Source organism: Triturus cristatus, chromosome 7 (assembly GCF_964204655.1).
Source record: "Triturus cristatus chromosome 7, aTriCri1.1, whole genome shotgun sequence".
NCBI classification, from domain to species: domain Eukaryota; kingdom Metazoa; phylum Chordata; class Amphibia; order Caudata; family Salamandridae; genus Triturus; species Triturus cristatus.
The window spans coordinates 1,581,260,895-1,581,280,196 of NC_140590.1; the positions used below are offsets into that span (position 1 = coordinate 1,581,260,895).

At 43.4% G+C, this 19,302-nt stretch overlaps 1 protein-coding gene across 1 annotated transcript in view; it reads right to left on the bottom strand.

Moving 5' to 3' along the window:
- Positions 1-19,302, bottom strand: part of PREX1 (phosphatidylinositol-3,4,5-trisphosphate dependent Rac exchange factor 1) — an 824,667-nt gene that overhangs the window by 463,272 nt on the left and 342,093 nt on the right. Inside the window, exon 5 of the mRNA XM_085619426.1 lies at positions 4,361-4,465. Within this exon, the coding sequence (XP_085475552.1) occupies positions 4,361-4,465 (105 nt within the window). The remainder of the gene's footprint in view (positions 1-4,360; positions 4,466-19,302) is intronic.

A 19,302-nucleotide genomic window follows, 5' to 3' on the forward strand; every position in this document is an offset into this window, starting at 1 on the left:
CCCAGAAAGGGTTCAACCCTGGGGACGTCATCAGTGTGGTGCAGCTGAGAGGTTTGCACATTGAAATCAGGACCTACATCTCGCTATCCCCTCCTACTTAGGGAGGATCAACATGATGGACGGGCCGTTTGAATTAATCACAAACCTTATTCAAAAGAGACCTGTCCTGATAGTTCAGTGTAGACTGTTCCTTTTGGAGCAAGACCACGGCTTATTTGGATAAAGTGGGTCCCTGCCAATATTGTACAGGCAGCAAAACACGCAGTGGATGCAACACACAACAACTAAAACAGGTACTCAGAGAGAAGACCTAAATAACCATTCCTAAACACTACAAAAAAACAAAAAAATAAATGAAGTTATAATTTATACACCATGCTGACTCAAACTGGGCCATGCATGGCATTTCAGAACGATTTGCTTTCTTCAGAAGTGGACCGCCAAAAAGTGTTACCCATCCAAAGTAGCAAAAACATGCTGTGCTCCAGAGCAGGTCTAGAGATGAAGGTCCATGAACACCTTCCTGTGTGGTACCATCAGGGCCAAATGTTGGCTGTATATATTAAGGGATTGAGTTAAAGATAGGAAACAGAACCAGGACATGATGATCTCTCTCTCTCTCTCTCTCTCTCTCTCTGTGTGTGTCGTCTTCCTTTAACACCTGTGATTTTTACATATGCCCAATCAGATGCTGCCATCATACCTTGGGGCAATTTTTCTTCCAACTGTATTCTGTCTGTTAGGAGCATCTTTGTTACTGAAGAGCTCTACAATAGAAGCTAGACTGTCCTCCTGCTCTTCAATTCCTTTGCATCCCACAACACTCATGTTGTATCATTAAAGATAATATTCATCCCGGTACGGATTCTCAATAGGCCCCAACATGGCCTTTACTTCATCAGCATTTACCACCTAATATAAGCTTGTGCGCCATCAGCTGCACAATGTATTGTTGATTTCTCAGACACCAAGCCAAATATTCACAAAATCAAACCTTTTTGACTCCGCCTCAAAATATCCAACTCCATTAGTAGAAGTGCAAAGACCACTTCCCTGAATATCACCATTTTATTCCAGTTTCACAAAGGCATCTAAGAGTACCTAAAAGAGTACCTCAGGGTTAATACTTTACTTACTCCAAAATGCCATTGTGAATAGACTCTTATGAACAGTGGCAACCAAAAGCAGCATGGCCCATTTATAACAGTTGTGATTGCCTTCTCATCAACATACCCTTTAAAGCATTTTGCTAAAAGAACTTTGAAAATGTTACACCTTTTTCTTTAAAGCACTTAGATAAAAAAGCTCTACAAAGCTATTATAACAAATACTACCAAGAGGACCTAATAAAGCTGTTACAAACTGAAATCAGTAACTCCTAATTCAGTGGAGTAGCCTATAACAGGAACAGGAAGCTCAAAAGAAGAAGTGTTGGACATATAATGAGCTGAGCTACTGCAAGGCAGATTCGGATTTTTTAAAATAAAAAATGTTTCTGCTAACATTTGCACACAGTCCTCTTTCTCCATTTCTACTGTGCTATAAATCGAATTCTATATTTAACGAGTCACCCACGAACACTGACTTTGTAAACACTTGTAATTTCATCTGATTAAGTAGAAACATGGAAACAGTAAAACCTGCCTCCCCTCAGAACTGTTCTGCACAGCTTACCTTCAAATCTTAAGCACTACAACCGCCAGCTCCGCATTTTCGGAGTCCTCCAAAGGGTCTTTAAAAAATATTTTTTTGACTGATATGACGTAAATATCAAGTACAGAAACAAAGGCAGGTTGTTTCTCTGTGGGGAAATATTTCTGATCAGTCACAGGAAGGTAGGAGTAAATAAGCAGGCAGTACTTCACCATAATTAAGGAAACGACTTAAACACTCCCCGAGTCCAGGGAGGTGGCAACCACTTGTGCTGCAGGTGCAGTGGCACCAAGGCTCACAGTGATGGATGCCTGATGACTGATGTTCTGTACTACCCCAATATAATTCAAAGGGGCCATGACATCCATGCTGTGCTACTGCCTGAGTGACTTCTCAGCTAAAAAGTGTAAGAAAAGTGAGTACGCGACCAGGAGCACCTTTTGGAGTAAGGATTTGGGAAAATAACACAGTATCAGAGTATGCGCGTGCTGTGAAAAGTTACATTCACACTTATTTCCTATGGGGCAATGTTTGTTCAATCGGGAGTTGGTCAGTGCTTCTGTGCAAGCAGAGTGTCTTCTGGGCGCTGTTATTGTAAGGTTTGTCCAATAAGAGCCTGGGCATTATCGGTCAGTGTTCATCTTTTGTGCATAGTTAAATTTTCCATTTTTTTTTCATATGTTTCCTTTGGCTTCCAAAGCATCCTTGGGGGGGGGTCACTTACCCCCTCTGGACACAGACTGCTGAAATGTCTACACAGTGGGATACACGGGAGGACCGCCCCGCACCGCTCCAAAGCGACAACTCAATAGACTTCCACAAACATCTGAAGCCAGCCCATTGCAGAAGCCCCTTAAGGGATCAGTCATTTTAAATAATTGTTGGCAAAACCAATAGTTCGGGCAGTCTTTTGACTGTGACAAGACTTTTTTTTTCTTTTTTGTGCTCTGTCACTTGGCCACGATCTGCTGTATTTTTAACTTTTTTTTAAAAACTCTTTTAGTTTGCCTATTACTAACTATTCGTTGGCATCATTATCACTCTTCTTTGCTGCCTGCTCATCCGGCAGTGCATACGAAGCATCACTTCCTGCATCAGTTCCTTGTCTTTGTGTGGAGCATGGACCAAGTGCAGATTGATTTAACTTAATTAGTGTCCGTTCGCTCCTCCTACTGTGACTGATCAACTATTTCTTTGTTTTTACATTTTTAAATAGTGCAAACTGGACCCAACTGGAGGGTATTAGGGCGTTTTACATGAGTACCAGTTAAATCACACAGGTTGACAATCATTTATTTTTTTAATGCAGGGGAGATTTAGTGATTTGCCCAGATGATAAGGTGATGCCGAGACTCGAAACTCGTTAAACTTCCCATTCACCTTCGAGCCTCGTTACTATTTCTAGCATTTTGTCGTGATCACAGTGAACGGGATGAAACTCAAAGCCAGAGTGCGATTGACAAACGTCTTTGAGAGATCGTTGTATTTATAAGTGATGCTGGTTTTATGTTGTCGGCAGTGTAAAGAGATCTTCAGTCTGGCTGTGCTGATTAGTGAACATGACAATTTATTGTGTCCCGTTAAGATATTATGGAATTATAATTTAAGACTAAGACCCAGGGGCCTATTACGATGGCGGTACCGGTAAACGGGACCGACCGCCAGGGGTGCAGCGGTCCAGCAATAGCAATTTGGATGCGACCGCCAACCTGGCGGTCGCATCCCGGATATTCAACATTGTGGCAGGCGGTGCTGTAAGCAGCACCCGCCACAATGTTGAACATGCACGTTGTGCATTGGCATGTACAAAGTGACATGAACCGCGTGGTGCCTGCCACCTTGAGTATGCGAATGCGTACCCCCCATGTGCACCCCCCAACACACAAGGGGCCCGCAACGGGCCCCCACAGCCAAAGCCTGCATGCCTTTTCATGGCGGCATCACCGCCATGGAAAGGCCAAAATCCGCACATATCCTAATATGGCGAGCGGTGCCGCCATATTAAGGCCCAGTACCACGATTGCCTGCCTGCGGTAAAGCGGCGGACGGTCTTTCCGTCCGCCGCTGTACCCCCGCTATTGTAATCTGGCAGGGGGTAATTGAAGTGCGGGCGGGCAAAGATCGCGGATCGCCAATCAAATAGGCACAAGGGATTAGGTCAGATTGTATAAACAAGCATCTGAGTTTGGGTGAAGATAAGAATATCTCCTCATACCAATCCTTTATATATAAAAAGTTGATGAGTGCCTAGCAGTGCCAGTTCTTTTGATATTTGAATGTATGATGATTGGCGGGTGATCTGGCACGTAATTCCCTCTTTAGCTCCTTGTTGAGAATATAGACTACGACACACATCTGGATTAAGAAAAACAGGATAAATCTTCCAACTCCAAAGGCCCAGCAACATGATTCATAGACTGCATCTGTGGAGATTCACCATTGCTCCTAGCCTGACGCGTGCCCGAAGCTGCATTTCAAAACAAGGAGACTATTGGGCAGTGGCAAATGTAGCCCAGGTGCCCCCTCAATCAAACTCAAAATGATACACCCACTCAAGAGTATTGGTAGAGCACACTACCCCACGGCTTAACTGTAGGTAACTGGAATAAGGTGAAAAAACACTTTCAAGAACACTGTCCAAGCAGTGAACATAGTAAACCAATGACCCCGAGAAAGCTCAAGACACAGTCATGTTAACATCACTTACCAACAGGAAAGCTCGCACCTCCGTGATTTTGTTCAGTTCCATTAGAAGTCTGAGCGCCTTCTCGTGGTTGCTGCAATACTCTTCGTACACGCAGAACTTGTCTTTCTATGAGGAACAAGACAAAAGCAACGGATTTTTACTACTAACAATCACCATTTTGTATGAAAACCCAGAACGAGGGCAAATTAAACGTATACATTTTCTCTGCTAAATTTCAAATATTTACTAATACTCGACTTACTATGCCCATACCTGAACACTTCATGCAAGGCGCTCAAGTGGGCTTCAACTTCCATAAACAGGGCAGCTAGTGGGTTCAGCAGTGACAGTACACAATTTTTAAAAATTCAAAAGCAAAACCATCATGACCTCTTGTTCTTTCTTCCTCTTACAGGAACCTTTTTTGTTGGCATTAACAAAAGAGTATTTCACATTTATTTACATTTTTGACACATAATCAAAGTCTGAGGAAAATATAACATTGCCCAGTGCTACAATGCCCTCCGCTTCAATCCTGTTCGGGCTGGACTGTTCCCATGAGGCACAGGGTCAGACTGATTTGCATATGGCCATGTCTGAACTGCGGTGGCGGAGTGAGCTAAAGAATGATGATGGATTAAACCCAGATCAGTTGACTGGGGTGGAGTGCTTGCAATGTTCAACACTCCGTCCATCATCCCCTTTGGTTTTGCTCAATCCTGTCCTATGCATCTTCCGTGTCCCTCTAATGCAGGAAAGCAGTCAAGTTCACATTCAGTACTGCACACTTCGCTCCTTCTGCACATCCACCCCAAGTCTGCTGTAGTACATCCCACCCACCCCATTTCTTGAGGCGCTTCTACATCAAACCTCTGGATGAATGGGGGCCTTTAGGGCCACGCAGTGGTCCATGCCCAATGACCAACCAGCCAGGTCTGGTGCCTCTTTGTTTCATCAGTTCATGGCTATTTTGCAACAATCAGGCCAATGTATAACCTTCCCTTTCACTCACATACACCTTTATAAAGCTGCCAGGGAAGGTCATATTCCAGCAAATAGTACTCCATTTTTATTACCTTAATAGCGAACAATGTTATATTCTATTCACTATCTGTGTAATTAAAATTGACAGAAAACAAGAAGGAACTCCACTGTCGTCCATAAGGACGAGCTGCTGCTGTATCCAGGTACTGATTTTGCCACATCTGAGGTCAGGGGACACAAAAGAAGTGGCAGGGGTTGCAAGTGGCAAGCTGCGACCCCTGGTGACCCCTGAATGAAATCAATGTATCTAGGTCGGATAGTGATGGGTCAAATCTCGCAAAAGAGTCATGTGGTGTGGAGGAAATGACTGGTCACCGCATCGCAGGCGCTCAAGGGAGTCAATCTGCCCCAAACATCAACAATTTTAATTTTGTGTGCTATTAGCTTCCTGAAGTTCTGTCTTGCTTATTGTAATACTGAGAAGCATGTGATTAGCGGCATTGGAACCCGGAAAAAAAGTCTGTCAATTTATCAGATTGAGGTAATGTGTTCTTTTCTTAACTGGCAGAATAGTCTTCAATGGTTGAGCAAGTTGCCCTGTTGAACTTCGTCATCCCCGATTCTAATCAGGACAATGGTGTTTTCTTAACCTACATTGTAGAACCAGAATTTGAATACTCTACAAATCATAGTAATAGGGTGTTGCACAGTAGACCACAGGAGAAGCAAAAATTACTCCTTTATGCAAGGAACAGGAAGACCTGCCTCATAATAACGTCAATGTCTTTTAGGAACAACAGCGCAAAATATTGCTCTAAAACACCCTCCGATAGACTTGGCAGGATCAACTCATAATTACAGCCAGACAGACGGATAGACCAACAGAAAGATTCTGAAGAGCCTAAAGGTTTTCGTAGAAACCCATCACACCCGACTGCTGAGGTTGACGAATACCAAGGATACAAAGTCTTAATTTGATGCCTCTTTCTTCATCTACCCTGCACTTCTTGCCTATTTATCTCACTCTTGTATGATCTCTTCCATCTCTTTTTTTGCTTTTGACAATTCTCTTTGGTTCTGGATCAAAATCTGGTGCTGAAAGATAAGTCCTAATCCCCAAAAGTGTGTGCTGGTGCCTTCTGACTGCCACCCGCTGCCTGGATACCCTCTCAGGTGATTAGTGCGCTATACAAATTAATATAACAACCACTGGCACAAATTAAACTGTGGCAAGATTACTCCATAAATCATCCATTATGAACAACAGGACTTTATCCCAAGTAGAGATGTTGTGTGGAATAGTCATGAGGTTTTAATATAGCCTTATAGCCCGCCGTAGCGGGCTATACCGGCTGTTAAAGGCCCGCTGCAGCGTTAAAGGCCCGAGCCGAAGGCGAGGGACTTTAACAACAGCAGCGGGACTTTAAAAGCCGGTATAGCCCTCCTACGAAGGGCTATAAGGCTATTAGAACATTCTGCCACTAGAGGGCAGAATGTTCTAACAAAACGAAGCCTTCAGGGAGCGCGAGGGGATTCAATTCCCCTCCGGCTCCCTGAAGTCTTTGTTCACAGCCAGAGCTGTGAACAAAGACACATTGGAATGTTGGTGCTCCGGGCTTATACCAGCCATTATAAGCCCGGAGCACTCCATTGTTTTCAATGGAGCTCCCAACATTCCAATGTTCTAATTGTCTAAATTAAACCACATATATCTGCTTCTGCTTACTGAGTGAGCCACAAAAAATATTTGATCAGGGAAACTGTAATTATCTATGGTCTATTATGGTTAAATTCTGCTTCAGTCACCTATTTATGAAATCTGACAATATTTTACACTGCAAGTGAGGCACATTCATGTGCAAAAACTCGCTAGTCTGTGTGCTTTTTTACGACACGTTGTTCGTTCCAGTTAGAATTCCCTCCCTGATTACCGCAGGTATGTTGAACCTCTCCTTATGTTTCATAAGGCTCAGAAAATTAAATTTGGGATAATCGTGTGGCTCTACATATCTGGGCTTTATACAGTGTATGTTCTGAGAAGATATAAACTCTTCCAATGAAGTGTCAGCTAGTCCCCGGCTGAGTCTATCAACTCCATGCTTCTACTGGGGGCATTTGCCATTTCAAACATTCGTGAATTAAGAAGCAAGAGTGCAACTTAAGTTCCTGCAAAATCCTTGACGTCATGTGCATAGTTACTACAAGAGGCTTTGAGGGGAACTGATAGTAGGTGGAGAGATTCCTGTTCAGGGCCCTATGTGGGTCTCGAGTCACCCGACTGCCCAGGAGGATGCTGCCAGGTTGGATTTTAAAGTAAACTGGTTGTCAAGGGAAAGCTGAAGCAGGCCTCCTGTCCAGAAAAAACTGCAGTCCATGAAGAAGGAAAGGATCTCATCCAGGGCTGCGGACCTGCAATTCAGAGGACCTTCTAGTATCTACTGTAATTACCCAAGTTTCCTTGGGGGCATATTGGGTGCCCTTGTTGTAGTTAAACTGGGAGGACATGTGACCTAAGGGCCAGAGTTGCCAACATTGCAACTGGGGAACTATGTTTCAGTGTTTGGGTCAGCTCAACATCCTGTGATACTTGGCAAAAGACAATCTCCCCTTGCCTAAAATAAAACACAAATGAGAACGATAATGAGGCAGGCCGTGTGTATTGTAATCTGGTGCTCACGTAAAGCGTTCTGATACCCACGGTTTGCACTATACAGCACTGCAAAAATGAATTAAATTAACTATGTGCGAGGGTTAAGCTAAAGAGAAGAGACACTAGTAGTGATTGAGTTCTACTGTGAAAGGGCATTATGTTTTTGAGTGTTTGATATTAGGAGCACAGTCGTGGTGCTCACTATAATAACCTCTGTGTAATCAAAGAACTGACTCCGCATTTAAAAATTCACTGCATGCTTCGCTCTAGGGGTTATGTCAAAACTCTAAAGGTTCACAGGTCCATTTGTGAGAAGCTCACCCAGTCCATGTTTTTCGGTCTTCCCTAGGCAGCGCACGCGCTGTCTCTTTGACACCTGGTGTATCCACAATATGGGATTTAAGCTCCGCCCATCTTCCACCGGAGCTTTTAACTGGGTCCTGTGACTGTCTTTTGGAAATGCTTATTTTTCTTTGGTTAATTTGTTTAATAATCCCTCCTTAGTCCCATCTTTTCTACTGTTGTAACCTTCCATGGGGACTGCCCCTGTTGCATGTGACCTTACTCTGTACTTTTATTTAAAGTTTCTGAGCACTCTTTTGTTAATGACTTTTTCGTCGTAGCTGGCATTGCAGGCACGAGAGCTACGCACTTCCCTGACCGCACTTCCAACACATTGTTCATGTAATTTGAGGTGTGTTTTTAATTTGTTTCAGTTGCTTAGTGTGCCCTGCTCAGTAAGAGTGCGTGCAAGCTAACATTCTATGTATTAGTTTTGCAGTGTGGCACACCGCACTTCTGGGCCAATAACGATGTTGGGCGGAAAGCTTCCTTCAGACAGTCGGAATTTCCTCGACTGCGTCAGAACCCTTCCCACCGGCATGCTTGGTTTACATACCGAGCAACCGATTACGGTGTTTGCGGTCGGAACATAAACCGCGCAGTTATTCCGATTTTGTTCCTGCTGTCTATCGGAGTATCCGTGTCGGTTGGAACCGCATTGTACACCCCTATGGACAGTGTTTCCTTCCTCTGGATTACGATGTCAGTTTCCAACAGCCTTTCTGTGCTGGCCTTCAGATAAAAAAGCTGTTGTAAAGTGTCTTTATGGGCCCCTAGCAGGGCCCTCTTCATCCTGCAGCCTCCGGTTGGGGGCCGAAGGGGTACCTAAGGGACCCCCTGTAAAACCCTGCACTGTGCGGCTGGAACAATGGGCTGTCCACGACAAGGTGCAGGGTTTTACACACACACACCCCATTTCCCCATAGGAGCCAGTGTTACGGCCGGTTATCGGGCTGAACACAAGCTCTCATAGGAAACAATGGTAATCCGACTGAACAGGGTTCGGTCGCATCGTAATCGGGCGGGCAGAACCGCCGCCCACGAGTTGGTCGATCCCGATTTTAAGTCAGTGTTGGGCAGAGGCTTTCCGCCTGATATCATAATTGGCCCCTTTATCTTTAACATGGTGGCCGTGCGCTTTTCTTTTATTCTGCGCAGCTCGCCCAACTCTACATTTAAAACATCCTCTCTTTCTGTTTTTTTGCAGCGCGCCATGCTGCGCTTTATCTTTCACAATGGCAGCTGCGCATCTTTCTTTTGTTCTGCGTGGCTCGCCCAACTCAACTTTTAAAAACAGTCTATTTTTTTTTTTGCAGTAATTCATTCATTTCTGTATTCATCTACTCCTTCTCCCGCTGACCAATTCACTAGATCGTCAGTCTCTGGCTTTCCAATCATCAACAGCTCACCATCCCTTTAACTTATGTGGTGTCCTCCTGGCCTGCTCCTTCGATTGACCAGTGCCTAACACCTTTAAATTCTAATTTCAGCGATTTGGCATTGTGACGCGACATTCTCTTTCACCACAACATCATGCTGCCAGAGTGATTGCATATGAGGTATTGTGGTGTGGCAGGAGGGTCGAGAATGTGCTACGCGTTCTGCTAACCCTGCCACCACCACCACAGGGCTGGGTCTTCTTACCGGGAACCTGACAGTGTTTAGTTTGCTGTGCAGTATAAACCTTTTCAGTAATTCATTAATTTCATTTCTACGTCCATCGACCCCTTCTCCCGCCCATACATTCACTAGATTTTCCAGTCTCTAGCTGGGTTTCTATTTCTTACACTATTCATGCATGTCTGTCTTCACCCAAGTCCTTCCCTCTTTCCTTCATTCCCTTCTACTCTCACCGTCCCTCGCTCGCTCTGTTCCTCCCTTCCACCTTGCTCTCACTCTTCCTGTCACTCCTTTTTATCCGTTGTTACTTCCTCCCCTCTTTTCCCTTATTGCTCCTTTATCTCATCCCTTCTTTCTTCCCTCTCTTCCTCTGTGATGCCTCCCTCCCGCCACCTCCCCTTTTCATCTCCCCTGTTCCCCTTTCCTTCTTTCACTCACTAGATTCATACATTTCTCATTCAGTCCTTTCCTTTCTCATCCTGTGAACCTCTCCCCTCTTTCCCCTGGCTCATACCCCTGTATTCTGCAGCGAGCAGTGTGCTGACCAACAGTCCCCCACCTTGCTCTGTTCCAAGCTCCATAGCACAATATATTTTATGTCAATATGTGTAAAACCACAACTGGCAAACACAGACTGTTTATGTTAAACAGTCCAGCAAACTGGCACTCCCCTGAGAAATGAGAAGTGCACAGGGTTATCTTAGGTCAGGTTTCTATACTTTGAAGTAATCAGATCCCATGTAACATGTTTCAGGAGCCCAGTACTATAGGTACATCTGAAGTGCGCCATGTCTCCTCTTCCCTCGGTTTCACTGACTAAGATGACTGACCATCCTTACTCCTTTTCCTCTGGGTCATTGAGGGCACGCTCTGCTCTCCTTCCTCCATGTCCTTGACTGTGCCTTCCTTTCCCAATTCCCTCACTGTCCCTTCATTGTCCCTCAATGCACCCTCTTCTTTCCCTTGCTTCAGTGTCCTGAAAGCACCTTTGGAGGCCCTGAGTGCATCAACCTCTCGACCTTTCCTAAGGGTTCCTGAGGAAACACTTCTTGATCCGTTCTCTCAATGTCTATGAGTCCATACACTACTGTTACAGCTGCTGTGAAAGCTTATAATATGGTATAGCATGCACTCTGTTTCTCTAAATGATCACTCCACTGCAAACAAAAAAACATAAGTAAAAAACATCGTCATACAATAGCTCTAATTTGCACAAATGCGAGACTGAATGCATTGCAAATGCTTGTTTACTTTGCATTTCGGTACATGCCATCCAGATTTTACAATGGAATACTGGACTACAACTCCAAGCATGCAAAGCAAAATCCGACACTGGATGAGCTGCTCACGTACGGATCAGGCAAACTTGAGGGCTTTGTAGCATCATGTTTTCCTATGCTTACTTTTCAATCATGGACCTAATTTCTACAAGGCCATCAGATATTAATCTTGGCTTCTTGCCGCAAAGAGCTTCAATGCCTTGTTTGGGGTTGAAAGAACTACATAAATACCATTTATAGTTATAATATGAGCATGTGACAGTACTATGTTCGGATTAGAAACAGCTTCATGGGGCGTATCCATACCGGCTTCCGACAGAGTGGGCCAACCTGGGCGGTGGGCGTATTTTATGTTTATTTGATCTGAACTTTAGGGGCAGGTACAAGATGTCAGCAACATAATTTTTGGAGGACCGAATGGCATTAAAAAGGATAAGAAAATATGTTGCAATTCTTGCTGGCCAGCCCATGGGAAGCAATGCTTTTTGCTCTGCACTGCAAACCCTGTCTTGAGCGGAGGCCGCAGACAAAAGGCGCTAGAATATGATGGTCTTGGTAACAAGGACTATGTGCATGTCAGCCCACAACCATATATTAAAAGACCTTTGCAGATTTTGGAAATTGAAGAAAGATTATGTGTTTGTGTCAAAGAGGAGAGAGGTGTAGAATGGAGTGGCACAGAGGAGAGTGGCATAGAGGAGAGTGGCATAGAGGAGAGTGGCACAGAGCAGAGTGGCACAGAGCAGAGTGGCACAGAGCAGAGTGGCACAGAGCAGAGTGGAGTGGAATAAAGTGTCAGAGTGGAGTGTCGTAGAGAGGCATGGAGTGGCATAGGGCAAAGTGGCATAGAGTGGAGTGGTATATAGTGGGGTGGACTGTAGTAAAGAGGAGTAGAGTGTCAGAGTGGGGTACAGTGAAGCAGAGTGGAGTGGCGTAGAGTGGAGCAAAGTACAGTGTCAGAGTGGAAAGCCAGTTGAGGAGCACAGAGTAGAGTAAAGTATCGTAGAGTGGAGTGGTGTAGAGTCAAGTAACTTAATATAGAGTGGAGTGGAGTAAAGTGGCATGGAGTGACAGAGTGGCCTAAAGTGAAGTAGTGTATAGTGGCATGGTGTGGAGTGGAGTGTTGTGGAGTACAATGTCATCTAGTAGAGTGTTGTGGAGTGGTTTATGGTGGAGTGGTGTATAGTACAATGGCCATTACATTGGCACATACAATTTTATCAATATAATTATACAGCGCACAAACGACAGTGTGTGGAATTGGCGTCCCCTAGTGTACGGATTTGTTTCGGTCATATTAAAATATCTGTTTCCATTACACTTCCGAATTACAAATAAATGTTTTTCATTCGAGCTTTACCAATTCTGATATATTGAGAAATATTTGCACAGTTCATTTACAGACATTTAGATTTTGCTGTGTGCTAGAAAAAAAATGTTTTCTTTCCTAGTACCCAGCAAGATTGTCACATAAATCTTCTCACTTTCAAATCAGAGAAAGAAAAGTAAACACCAAGCCCCCCTTTCAAGAAAGAGCCTGACATTTGACCTCTATCTGTGAACGCACAGAAAATGTGACAAGATAATAACAAAATGTAAAGGCCTGTTTACAGAAAGCAAAGACAAGTGGGAGAATACAAGGATCAATGATGAGCAAGCTTTGCTGCACAGGACAGATGGAGACATGCTGTACCGGCTAAATCAAATAAAGCCAGCAAACAGAAAGACAAACTGGATTATGCACCTATGGACACGTGATCGGAGGACACGTGTACCTATCTGAGATGGTTGCAGGTACAAGGAGACTTCGCAACTAATTGGTAAACATGGGTTTCTATGTATTCTGTTCAAAGCAAGCTTTTCATTACAGTATGTCTCTATAGAAGACAGTTGGCTTTTACATATGGCTTTCTTTGTGTTCTTTGTCATACCATCATAGGTTTTAGGTGAATCTCACCTGAAGTTGATATTTGGAACCCCAACAGCCCTGAAGAAGTTGCATGATGGTTTAGCAACGAAACAGGTTGGCTTTAAAGAAATGATTATGGTTTGAATGAAACCATTTTTAATTAGGGAAGCTTACAGCACCTAATAAAGCTAAGTTGAGCCAGTAAACTTCACCGGTTTTTAATGGTGAGGATTATATTTCTATATTCTCACAGGGGTCCAATGGGCACTCATGAAAACTCTAGGCACTGATAATTTACTTACATTTGAGCTTCACTATCTTTTCTTACTTCACTTGGTTTGAGTTTCCTTTAAAAAGAATATACACACACTTCTGTTTTCTATATGGAGAGAGAGTAGCCTATGATAAGTGGGTATGCTGGCGAGCACTAGCCAGAAACCCCCCTTGGCGTTACTACCGTGAGGTGCTTTCTCTCCTTTCTCACACTTTTTCTGGTCATCTCTGGGTGGGATTTGTTATGATGGTTTAATGACATTCTTAAATTTGATACACCAGGACACTTAGAGTAGTGATAGCGAACACACTCTAGGGGATTAGAAAGGATTGGAAACCCCGCTAGTGTCTTAGTTCTAGTCCTGGGTGTATTGTGGATCAGGCCAATTGTTGTTTATAATGTACTGAGTGGGGGGCGGCCTGGCGCTTCTTTCCCCCTATAGCTCCTATTGCGTAATTATGCACCGCAAAGCTAATGGTAAGCAATGGGCGGAATGCATTCCCACAGAAGATTTCAGAAAGCCCATAAGATATCTTTTCGCAACTGGACAGCTGTGTTGTCTGGTAGGCTTCGACCAAAAATGTTTGAATTGTGTCAGAAGCGGTTAATCTGTACAAGAAGAAAAAGCTCTGTTCACAATAAAAGGCAAAGCAGAGATCTAAACACCTGTTTGTTGTTAATGAGTTCCACTGCAGCAAAAGATTTTTTTAAACATATGGATTGTTATGTCTTTTAGGCTTTAATACAGAAAGAAAGACAAAACATCAACAAATTATAACCAGATCTATTCCACATGATTCACCCACCATTAACAACTCTCCTTCCTCATCTGGTTATAGCTATAAATACAAACCCAGGAAGAAAAAGAAAAAAATCAAACATAAGAAATAAAAAATATTAAATGCTACCCACTCACTGTGTGTTTGTCGTGGCACATATTGATGTACTAAAAAGAACTTGTGATCTTAGCAGAGGACAACATTTCTGGCTATCACATGCTTTTAGCGTTGAAAAAAGCAGACCCCGGCAGTGAGGATTTCTGCGTGATGCCCAATGTGACTGCCGGGACAAAGATCCCCACAACCTTTGCAGCCAGGGCCTTAAGTAAGATTAAAGATGTGCCTGTGTGTGAGGGGAGAGATTTCCAAAAAGGGGTGTGGCCTATGTAATTGGATTCATGGCTTAAACAGGTTGACTACATTTCTGAGATATTCAGAGTGTGCATCAGACTGCCATACACCTAAAACCAGCCAATGGTTGTTAGCTGTGTAAGATAAATGAGCAACAACAATGATTTTCTTGTAAATAATGAGTGTTGAAAAAGTTTCAATTCTGAATTTAAGAGACTGAATTCAACATGACTTACGCATGTGCACTCTGCAGAGAGACCAAGGATTGGATGCCCACATGTATTCTGAGCCCCGTGATGACCCACTGATGGGTACTGCGAGTCAATGCATTTAGCGTCAACTCCAGGGATCTCAATCGTGACCCCTTATAAACACCTGCAGGTGACCCAGGTCAAAGTATGCGCTTTACAAGCGTAATATGCCACATGGAAAAATAATACAGAAACGCAACATCCTGGAAACACTTTACACTCTAAGCAGTGGCAGCAGTCGCAAAACTCAAGAAGGGGGGGACGGGACGGGGGATTAGGATAATTATAATTTTTTTTAAAACATGTCTGGTCTGACGTTGCCGGCCACCTCGGTGCTCCTCTTCTCTCCCGATACTGTCCCAGCAGTCCCAGGGACAACAGCACAGGCTCTCCACCCAATCCTGGCACTGCTCTCAATAGCATGAGAGCAGCGCCAGGATTGGTCTGAGAGGCTCGGTTTGCTACTCAGGCAGTGCCTGGGAGTCTGTGCTGTTTCTCCAGCCCGGCTGTGCAGCACAGGTCGAGTTGGAGAAACCTAAGTGAGCCTGGCGGTTTGGCCGGCCTAAAATAGCTGGCCAAACCGTCATGAGCACTACTCCTCCCCAGCTGGCTGTGACAACAGCCAAGCCCCGACCCGCCCAGACTTGGCTGGCTCTAGAGGGAAACAGGGAAAAATAAAATGATAATAAAACCAATTTATCATTTTATTTTTTCAGTTTCTCTGAGGTGGCTCTCAGCGGGTGGGGAGGGGGCGACGCTCCTCTGCCATAGCGGAGGAGCCACCGCAGACTCTAAGGGGATATAATATTAAGTAAAATGTGAAATAGGAAGAAAATCACTGACATGGATTACCTTAACAATTTTTATATTTCTGTTCCGAAATCGATCAGTGCTCATGCCATTATAGTTAAGGGCATGAAATTAGAACTCAATAGAAACCCGTTTCAATGTCCATTTTTAATTACTACCGGGTCTGAGACCCAGAGGGACCCAGTCCACTTAAAGCCCTATGTGCAGCTGTGCCAACTCGACCACGTATCCTTTGTGAACCCGGGCTTTTAACTTTGACAATATTTTGTGTGGCCCTGATCTCAATGGATCATTCATACTGAAAATCTGTGCTCTAAAGGGTCACTCCTTTGATTTACCTTGAGAGCGGAGGCCACACCTGGCCTCCTCGCTATGTAATATCAAGGGAGCTCCCTTCCTGGCCTTTGGAAGCTTGTTTGTAGTTTTGGGGCTCATAGCTGCACCCACCAGAACTGCTTCCTGGTCTCCTATTGTAAATCAAATCTAGAGGCTTCAGGTTGATGGGGATCTACCTGTTATTATATTTAGGTTTGTGAACACTAAGAGCATAACTTTTTTGAAATAACTGATAAGGATGTTCAAAACATGTGCACATGGTAAATCCTTCAAGGAGACTCTCAGTACACCTGTTGTTGGAGTTACCCAGAACCATTGGAAAACATTTTTATTTTGTCAGGATGACGCTTGCAAGATGGAGGAACATTTTGCCTCCATAAGTCACCCCTATCCCCACATCTTCCTCAGCTGTCCTTTGATTTACAGGGTTGTCTGAAAGGATTGCACAATGTTTCCAGAGCAGCCTTCTGGTAGGCTTGTGGGTCATCTGCACATAGGCACCGAACACCTCATTGCATTCTGGACAGAGGCCCTTCCCAGGTTCCATTCAGAGGGGGGGGACTACAGTCAAGCTGACTGGGTGGGCCCTTTGATCTTGAGGATAAACTGACTTTAAATGGTTTCTCCCGCAGCCTCAATTTGGACATATCAACTGGAGCTTTCCTCCACCTTGTGAACAGCTATTTCTAAAGTTCGATCCTATTTTCAACTAGGTGCTACTTTTGAGGAGTCCAGAATGTGGAAGTGTATGTTGTCCATTTACTCCTTTCTAGGAAAGAAACCCTGAAGGTCCTTCATGCTGTGCTGGCCTGATTTGTTGCCTACCTTGCCTGTGTGCCAATCTGAGAAGGAGTCAGCAAAAGAGGCAGACATAGCCCAATGAATATTTGATACCCTCTGCTACACTTCCAGAGGGCACCCCAAGAAATATACAAGTGTAAGTGTGTGGTGAATTTGCCTGATGAGAATCCCCTGCACATTCCATTATTAGTGTCTGCTCTTTGACCCTGCTGTTATTTCTTTGATCCAGCACGCAGTTGCCTTGGCAACCAGCGGAGTCAAGGAAGGCCTGTTTTGTGTGAGGCAAGCCCTTTATGCTTCAGGGATCCCATTCATTTCTGGGGGTTAGGCAGTGGTTTGCTATCATCGCCAAGGATGGTCCCTCCTTAAAAAGGAGAGAGAAGTGGGTGGAGTCAGGGGCGGATTCTTTATTGGGCCCTGGGGCTGCGCCCCCCTGAATTTATTTCCTTCACATTCCTGTTCAAATATTAAATAGATCGATGTATTTAGAAATACGTTTGTATCTCTAAACAAATCAATGTATTTATTTCTGGGCTGTATGTCCCAGGCTGCCTGCCCCGCCTCGCAGAAGGCAGACGCCAGGCAGTAAATCAACTTTCTGAACTGTGGCGCACAACACAGGTCTTACTATTCTAAAGCCCTTCATAATGAATCAATACATGAAAGTCATACCCAACGTTTACGCACCCTACCACTTTCAAATGTCACCAGCCGCCACTGGTCAAAGGCCCCTCTCAGTATGGCTTCTTAAAACTCTTTATTGCAGATTACAAAAACTCTGGTGACAGGTTAAGCTAGAACTAATAATGCACCATATAAAAGCAGATATTGTAACATAGTAGATACCTATATTTTGCAGGGATGACAAATAATTTGTTTAGTCTGCAGGTATGACACATTTATAAATCCAAAGAATACCAAAGACACATGTAGGTGGATAGATGCTATTATAGTCTTAGAGGTTTGGGCTGCAATTGAGTCATCTTTCGGTGGTCACCTTGAAAGATTCAAATGTTCAAAGACTGCACTCAGGGGTGTGCTCTTGGCACATTCGTCACATACATCCTCTCACAAATGGAGCCGCATTAAAAACCTAACAAGAATCCAGAGAACTGCCCTTACTCCATGCCATTTGGCCGGGAATATTTTGAATATATGAATTTATACAGGTATTTCCCTCAATTACATTTACATATGCAATATGCCTGTATGTATGATAGAATGACAACGTTCTGTGTTGTAATATGTGAGTTCATATGCAGTGCATGGGGAGGCGAGTTACAGTTAGCTCAGCTAACTATAACTGCTGAATTTATCTGGTTTTGTACAAGTGAAATGTCAGCCTAACTATAACATCCCTGTCACCTTTGGTTTTTTCACTGAATTTCTAAGGTTTTTTTTAAAGGCTAAATCCTAACTATAACATCCCTGTAACCTTTTTTTCAGTGAATTGCTAAAGATTTTCAACTTCTATTTGCCAACTATAACGTCCATGCAACCTATGAATTTTTAATTGAATTTTTATGGTTTTTAAACTGTATTTTCTATCTAAAATGGCTCTATAAGGTGTATTTTTATTAGCTTGTATTTAATTCATTGGATTAATAAGCGTTGTTTTTTTTTCTCTACATTTTCTTGTATTCGCAACGAAGTCACAATACCCGAGGGGACATCACAAAAACGGAAACAAAAGCAGACATTCAACGACCATCAACACATCCAAAAATAATATATAAAAAAATCCATTCTGAACATTGCACTATACATATTACTATAGACATACTTCTTTCAAAGCATGTTTAAACTCATATTTCTTTAAAAACCATCTTTCAGACATATTTTCCATTTTCGCAGTTATTCGGGATGTCGCAACGACGTCGTTAACTGTGACGACCGCGCCTTTTCCATAAAGTTTAAAATACATATATCCACTCATACTACAGTTTTTTTTTTACACACTAGGGGTTCCTTACAGTATTCTCTAAACTCATTTTTCTAGAGAGTTTCTATAAAAAAAAATCCCTAAAACCTATTTTAGCTTTTCGTTGCGACTCCAGAGATCGTCATGACGTTGGTAAGCATGATTCCCCCGGGCACGTCGCGAACACGGAAACAAGAGGAGCCATTCAATGACCACCAACATATCCAAAAATAATATGTAAACGAATCCATTCTGAACATTGCCCTACACATATTACTATATACATACATACATCTTTCAAAGAATGTTTAAACTCAGTTTTGTACTAAGTTTCTTTCAAAACCATCTTTCAGACCCATTTTCTTTTTTCACGGTTATTTATGATATCGCGATGGCGTTAACCGCAACGATCGCGCCTTATCCATAAAGTTTAAAAAACATATGTCCATAGATACTACAGTATTTTACACAGTAGAGGTTTCTTACAGTATTCTCTAAAGTCATGTTTTTCTAGAGAGTTTCTATAAAACCAGGTCTAAAACCTGTGACGCCGGAGGTCGCGAAGACGTCGGGATTTGGGATGCCCACGGACATGTCACGAAAGTGGAAAACAAAAGCAGACATTCAATGGCCACCAACACATCCAACAATAATA